Source organism: Belonocnema kinseyi, chromosome 6, assembly GCF_010883055.1.
Source record: "Belonocnema kinseyi isolate 2016_QV_RU_SX_M_011 chromosome 6, B_treatae_v1, whole genome shotgun sequence".
Classification (NCBI taxonomy): Eukaryota; Metazoa; Arthropoda; class Insecta; order Hymenoptera; family Cynipidae; genus Belonocnema; species Belonocnema kinseyi.
In genome coordinates this window covers 55,822,557-55,835,014 of record NC_046662.1, presented here as the reverse complement: position 1 = coordinate 55,835,014, position 12,458 = coordinate 55,822,557, and the positions used below count along the sequence as shown (strand labels likewise).

The window sequence follows — 12,458 nt, the reverse complement described above, 5'->3', positions numbered from 1 at the left end:
GTTTTTAAATTATTTTTTATTGTTTTGAAGACTTTTAAATATCTCATAAATTTACCTAAATTTTTCCTTATGTAATAATTGTTTAATTAATAATTATTCTTTAAAATTTGCTTTTATTGAAATAAATTTTCCACTACAATAAATCATGTAAAATATTCACAGGAATCTTAAGAACATTTTTTAAAATATATTGAAACCTTTTATAAGCTTTTAAAATTTCTTTGAAATCTAGATTTTTTTAATGTTTTGAAATTCTATAAAAATGTGAAACTATCCCCTCAAAATGCTCGAATTTTTTCTAAATCAATAATTGTTAACTGTAACATACATTAAAATTCAGTGATTTCATTACAAATAAGATTTTTCTTTTTATAGAACAATTATTATAGTAATTATCGGAGAGTTCAATGTTTCAAATATATCATTTTAATTAATTAGCCACATATTGCCTACTATTGGAAATTTGCTCTTTTTTCATTACAAATTTTTAAATTTAATTGGTTAAAAGTGTAATATTGTAGACTGAAACAGCATGTGTATAGGATTCGAAATTACAAATAAACGTTTAATTTTGCATTTGTTAATTTTGAATTATTTGAAAATTACAATTTTTAACATAACGGTCTATGAACTGTTGAATTTTAAACAGATTCAGAGCTTAAAATAAAATGTTTACACCTATAAAAATATACAGAGAATATCAAGTTTTTTAAATTTTAAATTTAAAAAATTAAAGTATAACGTTTAATTTTTTTAAACGATTCAATATATCTTTTTAAATTTTTTGGTGATTTAATCACAAAGATTAAAAAACTTTGAGTTTTGAAGTATACCGGTTTAAAAAAACGCTTTGATTCGATAAAAATATCTAGAAAACTGGAAGAAATTGTCCAAAAAAGATTTTCAATAGAAATGCAAGTGTTAGAAAATGTATTAAATTTGTTATAAACAGATAAATGAATAAAATCGTTTCGTGTGGATTAGCGGCGATTCAGCACTTGATTCGCACTTAATTTTAAAAATTTATAAACAAAAAGATTTTTCAGTTTAATTAATAAGATTTAATAAATAATTTGTTATTTAAAAGCCATTTTTTAAAACAAATATCCATCAGGTATTTTTAATGGAATAAAAACAGTTTTTCTATGGAATCGATTATATATTACTTGGAAATAAAACCTCTGTATCATATTTTTTCACCAGATAAAACTTAATAATTAATAAACTAACTTAAATGAAAAACTCACTTTTTGGCTATTTTTGGAGGTACAAGCTTGATTTATTCAATCAACTGTATTAATTAACTGCAAGTAACTGACTTCTAAATTTTTAAGAACATTTAGATGACAGTAAACAATTTATTATTTTTAACAAAAATTGTGTAAGTAAATTTTCATCATTATAATTATTTACCAATAAAATGTCGCTTTTTTACGGAATTAACAGCCAGTTATTTAGCAATGACTTTTTACTATGAATCGATAACAGTTGATAATTGTTTAACCAAACTTAATTAACAAATGAATTATTTTCCTATTTACCAGCATTTAAACTTGCCTTTTTTTGTGTAATTAACTGTTAATAACATGTTTTTAAAAACTTTTTTGATGGCTTGATATTGATCTATTATTTTTATTATTATTAACAACTTTGCGAACACATTTTTCTCGGCTAATGCAGTTGTAAGTTAAATTTTTTTCTTGTGAAATATAATTTAAATTATTTAGTGTCAAATTATTTAAATTATTTTTAATTAATTATATAATTTAATTATTATTCCTTTCTATAAGTTTATAAAAATGAATGATTTATTAAAGAAACTTAAATATTGTATACCGTGTGTGACTAAGTTAATTAAATTGTAAACTAAAATGTAAATAGTGGATGGTTATCGAACTTTTAGAGAAAGTTAAAAATATGTTATTAACAGTTGGTTACGCAAAAAAATTCAATTTTTCATGTTAAAAAATAGGCAAATAATGAATTTTATTTACAAATGCATCATATAGTAAAAATTCGTATAAATAATTATTTTTTACAATAATAAATTGTTTACTGTCATCAAAATGTTCAATGCATCGCAAAAATCAAGTTCGTACCTTCAAAAATAGCCAAATAGTGAATTTGTTAATTGAGGTATCTTAAACAATTCTTATTTTTTATTTGGTGTGCAAATTGTATAATTAGGTTTTATTTTTAAGTAACTTGTGATTGATTCCATAGAAAAAACTTTATTTATTCCATCAAAAATACCTGATGGATATTTGTGTTGAAAAATTGTTGTTTAAATAACAAATTATTTACTAACTCTTATTAATTCAACTGAAAACTTTTTTTTGTCCATAAATTGTTTAAATTAAGTGTGTATCAAGTGACGGATCGCCGCCAATCTCCACGAAACTATATTTATTCACTTATTTGTTTATAAAAAAATCGATGAATTTTGTAACATTTGCATTATTATTGGAAATCTTTTTTAGATATTTGCTTTCAGTTTTCTAGGTATTTGTGATTCAATCAAAGCATTTTTCGCAAACCGGTATAATTATTGTAAACAACATTTGTTTAAACAAATTTGTATCATTTTATGGATTTATAAGTAAAATGCCACTTTTTTCTCGGAATTAGCAGCCAAGTTATTCATCAATGACTGTTTACTATATATCGATAACATTTGATAATTTGTTATCCAAACTTAATCAATAAATGCATTATTTGGCTATTTTTCAGCATTTAAACTTGTTTTTTTTGTGTAATGAACTTTTAATAACACATTTTTTTAAAATTTCTCGATAGTTCGATAATGATCTATTATTTCCATTTCTATTAAAAACTTAACAAACCAATTTTTCTCGGCTAATGCAGTTATAAATTAAATATTTTTCTCTTGAGGTATATAATTTAAATTAATTGGCAATATTCCTTGGTATACGTTGATAAAAATTGAAGATTTATTAAAGAAACATAATTAAAATATACGGTGTATGCTTAAGTTAATTAAAGTGTTAATAAAAATAAAAACATTGGATTGTCATCAAACGAATAAAAAATTAAAAAATGGTGTTATTAACATTTGATTACACAAAAGAAAAACAAGTTTAAATGCTGAAAAATAGCCAAATAATGCATTTGTTAATTCGGTTTAGTTAAACCATTATCAAATGTTATCGACTTATAAAAAAAAATCATTGCTAAATAATTGGCTGTTAATTTCTTTTAAAAAGCGGTATTACATTTATAAATAAATGAAATGATAAACATTTTTTAAACAATTGTTGTTTGAAATAATAAACTGTTTACTGTTATCAAAATGTTCTTGCATCGAAAAAATCAAGTTCGTACTTGAAGAAATAACCAAATAGTGCATTTTTAATTAAGGTATTTTAAACAATTATTAATTTTTATTTGGTGGGCAAATAGTATACTTAGGTTTTATTTCCAAGTAATTTCTGATTGATTCCATAGAAAAAAACTTGATTTATTCCATCAAAAATACCTGATATGGATATTTGTTTAAAAAAATCGTTTTTAAAATAACAAATTATTTAGTAACTTTTATTAATTCAAATCAAACCCTCTTTTTGTCCATATATTGTTGAAATTTAGTGTGTAGCAAGTGACGAATCGTGGCCAATCTCTACGAAACCATTTTCATTCACTTATTTGTTTATAACAAATTCGATAACTTTTTTAACATTTGCATTGTTATTCGAAATCTTTTTTAGATATTTGCTTTCAGTTTGCTAGGTTTTTGCGATTCAATCAAAATATTTTTTCTAAAACCGGTATACTTCAAAATTCAACATTTTTGTTTCGTTTTTGTTAATAAATAAAACAAAAAATAAATAGAAATTTAAAAATCGACGATGGCATTCTGATGCGAAATTTTATGATCTTTTATTTAAAGATAAAGCTTAAATCGCATAATAATGTTGCTAGTTGTTTAATAATGGATGTTACCAAACAATAAAAATTTTTTATAATTATTTTAAGTAGGTAAAATATCTTGTGACTTTTTCCCTTTTATTCCCAAAGTTACATAACATCAATTTTTCATTAGCCAAACGTTTAATTACTAAATCAATTACTAACATTTTCACTAATTTAGACTTATATTGTACTAAATAAAACCATTACTGAAGATAACAATAATGATCATAACTTTTTATTTTAACCCCATGAAGGATAACGGGAGTGATCACGGTTTTTATAATATTGCGACGAAAAAAGAATTTCCGTAAGTGAAAAATGTAGTCTTGCATTTGTATTGTTGCTAACACTAAAAAAGTTTAATATAAATTTCATGTAATTATTTTTCTTCAACAGGTACGATATGGAGATGCACATGTATTTTTATAAAAAGGGATACAACTCATTTGAGGACGCTCAATCCCAACCAGGCGGTCTTGTAGTATTTGTAAACTGGCTCAGTGTAAGACGTGGAAACTAATTAGTTGCAATACTTTCTTTCAATAATTCGTTATTTTTTTTTTCGAAAACCTAAAAAAATATTGAATTGCTTAAAATGAAAGCCCAAAAAGGGTGGCGATTATCTCATTTTTTTACTTTCATTGCCACATTTTCACACAATGTCATTAATTATTTTTGTAAACAAATTATATAAAACAATTTACATCGTAGACATTTATAGTAAAAAGAAACCGTTTTTTCTTCCGACCTTGGTGAAAGTGTATTGGCAATAGTGTTTTCTGAAAAAATTGTACTATGCATTATTTTTTTATATTTTATAAACAAGTGCAAAGTTTGGGCCTTTTTAAGTGAAGAAATCGTTTTTTCTTCTGTCCGTGTAGAAATTATGTTGCCAAAATTCAGCAAGCTTTTGCAATTTTTAGCTATTCCTTCATTGTTTAGGAATTAAAGTCTATTAAATATATAACATATTATGTAAGTGTATACAAATTTATTGATTTGCAAACAGAGATAAATTATTCTATTCATATCACAAACGCTTACAATATCTATTTTTTATATAGTAAGTTATTAATAAATTGAACGAATTCCATTTTATCACAAAATGTTGTTCAAGAACATCATTCAGAATTTAATTTGAATAAGAATAGATAGAATTTAGTTTAAAAAATAATAAATGAAAAACGATTTTTTCTAACTATAAATATCTGCAAGTCATAGATTTAATATATAGCGTTTTCAAAATAAACAATTAACAATGCTTGTCAACATTTTTTTAGATCACCTCATTAGCCACATAACTTCAACCCGATCATAATAAAAACAATTTCATGTCACTTAAAAACGCCTTATATGTGAATTTGTTTATAAGATAAACAAATATTATTGCATAGTGAAATTAAAAAAAATTTATTAAAAATATAATTTGAGCAAGAACGGAAGGAAGATCGATTTCTTTCAGCTTAAAACGCCAAAAATGTGCATTTGTTTCTATAATGAACCTGATTTAATTTCATCTGACAATTTATCAGGGTATTATTAAATTTTCAAAATATGGAAGGTAAATTTTTAACCAAAAATGAAATAGTTACACTTTTATTTAAAGAAAAATTGTATTATAAAAAACTAATTTTTTTACCAAATATTGCATTTTTAAAACTAAATTATTGAACTTTCAAGACAAAATGACCAAATATACCAAATATACAAAAAACACTAATTTCCATCTAAATACCAGAACTCTCAACCCAAAAGTTGAATTCTCAACTAAACTAGATTGATTTAAAAAAAATTGAATTTATAACAGCATTATTCAATTTGCTTCAAAATTCAAATTATTATTTTTCTAAATTCATGTGTTTGATTAAAGATTCGTATTTTTTGGTAGAAAATTAACTTTCTTGGTGGAAAATTTATTTTTTGTTTCTAAATATAATTATTTGGTTAATAAATGGGTTATACCCGTTCCTACACAATTTTTCTTGTACACAAAATATATTGCAAACAAGTATACTGATCATATTTTTCGTACACAATACTTTTTCGACACAATATGTTTCCTACACAGAATTTTATACTGATATATTTTTCCTACACAAAATTTTTTCTACACAAAATATTTCCTACAAAAAATTTAATATTGTTAAATAGTTTTATTTTTTTCCCACACAAAACATTTTCTGCACAAAACATTGCCTACACAGAATTTTATACTGTTATATTTTTCCTACTCAAAACTTTTTCTGCACAAAATGTTTCCTACAAAGAATTTAATACTGTTATAATTTTCGTACACATAATTTTTTCTGCACAGAATATTTCCTACAAAGAATTTAATATTGTTAAATAGTTTAATTTTTTTCCCACACAAAATATTTTCTGAAAAAAATGTTTCCCACACAGAATTTAATACTGTTATATTTTTTCTACACAAGATGTTTCTTACACAGAATATTTACTATTTAATTATATATGTTAAATATATTTATGTATATATATATATATATATATTTATATATAATTATATATACTATTGAATTATGTGTAGAAAATATTTTGTGTAGGAAAAATATAACAGTATTAAATCCCGTGCAGGAAATATTTTGTGTAGGAAAAAAAATAAAACTACCAAACAATATTAAATTCTGTGCAGAAAAAATTTTGTACAGGAAAAATATAACAGTATTAAATTCTGTTTGGGAAATATTTTGTGTAGAAAATATTTTGTGTAGGAAAAAATAAAACTACCAAATAATAATAAATTCTGTGTAGAAAAAATTTCGTGAAGGAATAATATAACAGTAGGGTTTCACTCGTTCCTACACAATTTTATTCTCCATAGAATATAATGCACACAAATTTACTGATCATATTTTTCCTACACAAAAATTTTTCTACACAAAATATTTTCTACACATAATTTAATACTATTATATTTTTTCTACACAAAACTTTCCATACAAAATTTTTCCTACACAGAATTTAATCTTGTTAAATACTTTTATTTTTTTCCGACACAAAATATTTTCTACACAGAATTTAACAATATGAAATTCTGTGCAGGAAAAACTTTGTGTAGAAAAAGTTTTGTGCAGTAAAAATATAACAGTATTAAATTATGTGTAGGAAATATTTTGTGTAGAAAAAGTTTTGTGTAGGAAAAATATAATTAGTATACTTGTGTACAATATATTTTGTGTAGAATAAAATTATGCAGGAACAGCGTTTTCCCGTTTTGGGTGAGGATTCAACTATTTTGTTGAAAATTCGTCTCTATTACTTGCAACTTAGAAATTTTGAATAAAATATTTAGATATCATATTTAAAATATTTCTCGTCAGCAACTCTATATTGTCTGCGAAACCGTGCGGTAAATTGTAAACCTTAGTAATAAATTAACAAATAAAATAAAAAAGTTATTTTTAGTGTAAGTGTTGAAATGTGCCTAATAAAATTTTATGCGACTGTCAATCCGGGTATTATTGAATTTTTAAACTGAGAAAGGGGAAGCTTTATCAAAAAATGGAATAGTTAAACTTTCAATTTAAAAAAATAATTTTTAATAATAAAATTAAACGAATTTCATACCAAATGGTTGATTTGATTTTACTAAATTATTCAAATTTCAATACAAAATGACAAATTTTCAATATAATACGTTTAAATTATCAGATTAAAAATAATGAAATTTTAATGAAAAAAGTTAATTTTATAATAGAAAAGAATAATGTCCAATGAAACTCAAGAACTCTTAACTTGAATTTTCAACTGAACTAGATTCATTTTCAAGAAGAACAAAAAACGACTCTTTAATAAAATTGATCAATTTTAGCAAAGAGTTGAATTTTTACTTTAAGAAAAAACCATTTTCGACCAACAATGGAATAGGTAAATTTTCAATTATCAAAGTAATTTAGAAAAATAAATTTTCAATAAAATAGTTCAATTTCAATTTCAACAATAGTTTCAATTTCAACTAAAAAAGAGAATTTTTTATAAAAAAAAAATTTTCTATAAAAAAGACAAATTTTTAACAAAATTCGAGAATTCTGAACCAAAAAGATCAACTTTTTAACAAAAAAAAAAAAGAATTATTAGCAAAATTCATGAATCTTCAAGAAAAAAGATACATTTTTAGCAAAAATCATAAATCTTCAACGAAAAAGCTGAATTTTTAAATAAAAAGGATGCATTTTTAAAGAAAGGATTAATTGGCTACCAAAAAAGATGAATTCATAATAAAATTCAAGAATTCTAAACTAAAAAGTTGAATTTTTAACTAAGAACATAAATTGGTTAACAAAATAATTGATTTTCTACCAACTGCAGGTTTTGTGAGATACCTTAAACTTTTATAAAGCTCTTAACAATTTTATGAAATCTTCTTCAAAATGGTTGTTAATACCCTGAAATACGTATCAAACTTTATAGAGCCTATAGTCATAGAGAAAAAAAATTAAATTCGTTTTTACGCAAAAATCCTATATTATAGACCCATCTTTGAAATTTCAGAGTGGAATTGAGGTAAAAGACAATTTATTTGCCAATCTGGAAAAAGAATTACAGCAGGTACAATCGATACATAAAAATAAAAAGATACAGACGTTTGCGTTAGCAAGTTTTGTAAATAAATACTATCCAGAAACATATTTTCAATATTACGAAGGATCTTTGACTTATCCACCTTGCACGGAATCTGTGTCTTGGTTGATATATCTACCTGTTACTCCGATTACCGACACCCTAGTAAGAATTCAAATTTCTCAATAGTAAATTGTGCACCAAGGCAGCAAACTAGTCTTTTTATGGCCGAGCGTGAGTTTTTGAAAACACACGAGATCGTAAAAAGACTTTGCTGGCTTGGAACATACGATATTTAATATAATCAGAGTATTGTTTCCAAATTTCCGCATGATATTAAGTCTCAGGTTTAAGGTTAGTTAAAAGAAACAGTGCGTGTCGGTCGAAATAACAAACGCACATGCGCGCGCATTTCTGGCGGACAATAAAGTGCACTTTACCGGCCCACAGCGGGGCAAAAAAAAACGTTTGCGGGCAAATTGATTTTCAAGAGAAAATTATCATCCGATTTTAACTTTTTATTTTAAATAAAAGTTAATAAGATTTCTAATCGACAGTCATGGCCGATTTTTAAATTCTTGTTTATTTGATAACAAAAATAACAAAAAACTGACTTTTGAAGTATCCGGTTTTTAAAAAATGCTCTGATTCAATAGAAAATACCTAAAAAACTGTAAGCAACTATCCAAAAAAAGATGTCCAATAGTAATACGAATGTTAAAAAATTTATTGAATTTATCGACAGATAGTCAAATTATTGTGAAAAGTTCCTAAAAAAAATCTAAAAAAGACAAGAAGGGGAAAGCAAAGGGAAGGAAGGGAAATTGGTTGGCTGCCTTCTTTTTCTTCTTTCCTCTTTTTTATTTTTGTCCAGAAGGAAAGGGAATTTTTTTCTTTTCTTTTTAAGGACAAAAAAGTTTTTTGTTTTTGTTTTTGCCAGATTGCAATAGGAACATTTTATGTTGGTCGTTCAAATTTGGTCGTTAGATTCTTGATTTTATTTTCAGAAATTCTTCATATAAAAAAATAAGTGAATGAAAATGGTTTCGTGGGGTTGACGGCGATTCGTCACTTGATTTTCACTTGTTTTTTTAGTAGAACTAATAAAAGGTTATAAATAATTTGTTATTTTGAAAGCAATTTTTCTAAACAAATATCTATATCAGGTTTTCTCGATGAAATAAAGTTTTTCTGTGGAATCCATTATATATTACTTGGGAATAAAACCTAAGTATAATATTTGGCCATTTAATAATTGTTTAAACTACCTTACTTAACAAATTCACTATTTGGCTATTTTTGGAGGTACAAACTTGATTTCTTCGGTGAAACTAACTGTAAATAACTAACTTCTGCATTTTTGAGAAAATGTTTAGGACGATAAACAATTTATTATTGTAAACAACAATTGTTGAAAAAAATCTTGATCATTTTATATATTTATAAATAAAATACCGTTCTTTCAGGAATCAACAGCTAGTTATTTAGCAATGATTTTTTGCAATAAATCGATAACATTTGAAAATTGTTTAACCAAACTTAACTAAAAAATGAATTATTTGGCTGAAAAATAGCCAAATAATGCATTTGTTAATTGATTTTGGTTACAGAGTTATCAAATGTTATTGATTCGTAGCAAAAAACCATTGCTAAATAAATGGTTTTTTATCCCGTGAAAAATCGGTGTTTTATTTATAAATAAATAAAATGATAGAAAATTGTTTGAACAATTGTTGTTAACAATAATAAATTCTTTACTATTAAATTAAGTTTGCAACTCCAGAAATAGCCAAATAGTGCATTTGTTATTTAAGGTAGTTTAAAAAATTATTAATTTTTATTTGGGGGCCAAATATCATACTAAGGTTTTATTTCCAAGTAATATGTGATCGATTGCATGAGAAACAGTTTATTTATTCAATCAAAAATATCTGATAAGGATATTTGTTTATAAAAATTGCTTTTATAATAACCAATTATTTATTAAAATTTATGTATTCAACTAAAACATAAGTGAAAATCAAGAAGATAGAACCAAGAATCGAACAACCAAATTAGGGCAAACATCATAGAATGTTCCTATTGCAATCTGAAAAAAAAACAAAAAATATTTTTGTTCTAACAAAGAAAAGAAAAAAGTTCCCTCTCCCTCTGGACCAAAATTAAAAAAGAGCAAAGAAACATGAGAAACGAACCAACAACATCCTCTTCCTACCCTTCTCTTTTCCCTTCTTTTCTTTTTTAGGAAAAAAAGTTTTCTGTTGTTATTTTTCCAGATTGCAATAGAAACGTTCTATGGTGGTTGTCCAAATTTGGTCGTTAGATTGATTTTATTTTCAGGAATTCTGCACATTAACTTGATTATTGAAATTTAAATAAGATTTAAAATTTGATTTTAATCTGATTTAAATTTCTTAAATTTTTATTTGTTTATAACAAATTCAATACACTTTTAACACTCGCATTGCTATTAAACATATATTTTGGATAGTTGTTTTCAGCTTTCTAGGTATTTTCGATTGAATCAGAGCATTTTTCAAAAACCGGTTTACTTCAAAAGTCAATTTTTGTTCTTTTTTGTTATTAAGTACGCCAAAAAATAAACAAAAATTTGAAAATCGGCAATGAAAGTTTGATGTGAAATTTTATTATCTTTTATTCAACAAAGTGAAAATCATATAATAATAGCCTTATGAAAATCCATTTGTCCACGGACGCTTTTTTTGCTCCACTTTGCTGCTTAGGCTGGTAAAGTACCCCACCACCAAAAAATACCTAATTTTCTGCTCCATGCCTTGCCAAACAAATAAGGAAACCATACTTGTGTTACATAAAAATATATACAAAAATGTTTCATACTTTTTTTAACACTTTTATTATATATATATTTTTTTTATTCAGCTAGAAGAATTCTGGAAAATAAAGCTGTCCGATGGAGACAATACGAATATTAGACCTCGCCAGCAACTAAACGGTCGTCAAGTTAAGACTGTGCAGTTTACTACTAATGAGCGTAGTCTGAACCCTTAATCACTACTGTTGGGCCTCTGAGACCCTAGCGAATTTCTGAAAATTCAATTTCGATTGGAAGCTGTGGGTTTTTGGGAGCAAGGGGTGGGGGAAATATAGTTTAAAGTGAGGCCTGTGCTCCGTTACCTTCGGAACTCGAATAATAATTATTTAATCTATATTGTGTTTTTTGCAGCATTAATTAATAATTTAATGGTTTCCTCATATGCTTTGACTAAAAAACAGCTTTTGTATAAAAAAATTCTTTTATGTTCTTTGTCCCAAAATTAAAAACTTTGTAATTTAAGATCTTGACCCCTTGCAATTTTTTAACAAACATTTTTTTCAAATGAAGTATTTTTCTACATAGTTTCAAATTTATATTTTAAGATAGTGACAGCGATTTTCGTCAATATTCACTTTAAGTATCAGATAAACTTTTTTGTTATTAAAACGATTTTTTACAAATCTTACTTTTGTTCATTGTTTATATTTTTATTAATGAATTTACAAAACAAAATAATACACTAAATTGCGGTAAATGGCCGCACTCGGAAAAGGTTTTTTGCAGTTTTCATCTCCCTTGTCAAAAAGTCCAAGCAAATGCAAGCGCTTCTATACAAAATTCGGCTGGAAACGGTAGGGGTTACGTAATAAGGGTGTGTGTTTTTCTTTATATGAAAATGTTTAAAAATAATGTTAATGTAAGTAATAAAATTAAGTCGATTGTCGCATCAATAACTTATTTTCTTGAGTTATTTGAAGTATATACCATCGTCATTGTACATATACGTATAAATTATTACTGATTTTTCTATATAAAAAAAAATTCAAAAAATTCAATTCAATTCAATTCAATTCAATTCAATTCAATTCAATTCAATTCAATTCAATTCAATTCAATTCAATTCAATTCAATTCAATTCAATTCAATTCAA

General features: G+C 24.9%; 1 protein-coding gene across 1 annotated transcript; it reads left to right on the top strand.

The window, feature by feature from the left end:
• The first annotated feature begins 4,178 nt into the window (after positions 1-4,178).
• On the top strand, positions 4,179-11,541 carry LOC117175404 (carbonic anhydrase 6-like). The gene is made up of 4 exons (XM_033365114.1): positions 4,179-4,237; positions 4,327-4,432; positions 8,443-8,676; positions 11,413-11,541. The coding sequence occupies exons 1-4, from the start codon at positions 4,179-4,181 to the stop codon at positions 11,539-11,541; spliced, it is 528 nt and encodes a 175-aa protein (XP_033221005.1).
• Positions 11,542-12,458: the final 917 nt, after the last annotated feature.

Coding starts and splice junctions, on each gene's coding strand:
- LOC117175404 (XM_033365114.1), top strand. CDS start 4,179: ATGAAGGATAACGGGAGTGATCACGGTTTTTATAATATTGCGACGAAA. Junction 4,433..8,442: donor TATTTGTAAACTGGCTCAGT/GTAAGACGTGGA, acceptor TTGAAATTTCAG/AGTGGAATTGAGGTAAAAGA. Junction 8,677..11,412: donor CTCCGATTACCGACACCCTA/GTAAGAATTCAA, acceptor TTTTTTATTCAG/CTAGAAGAATTCTGGAAAAT.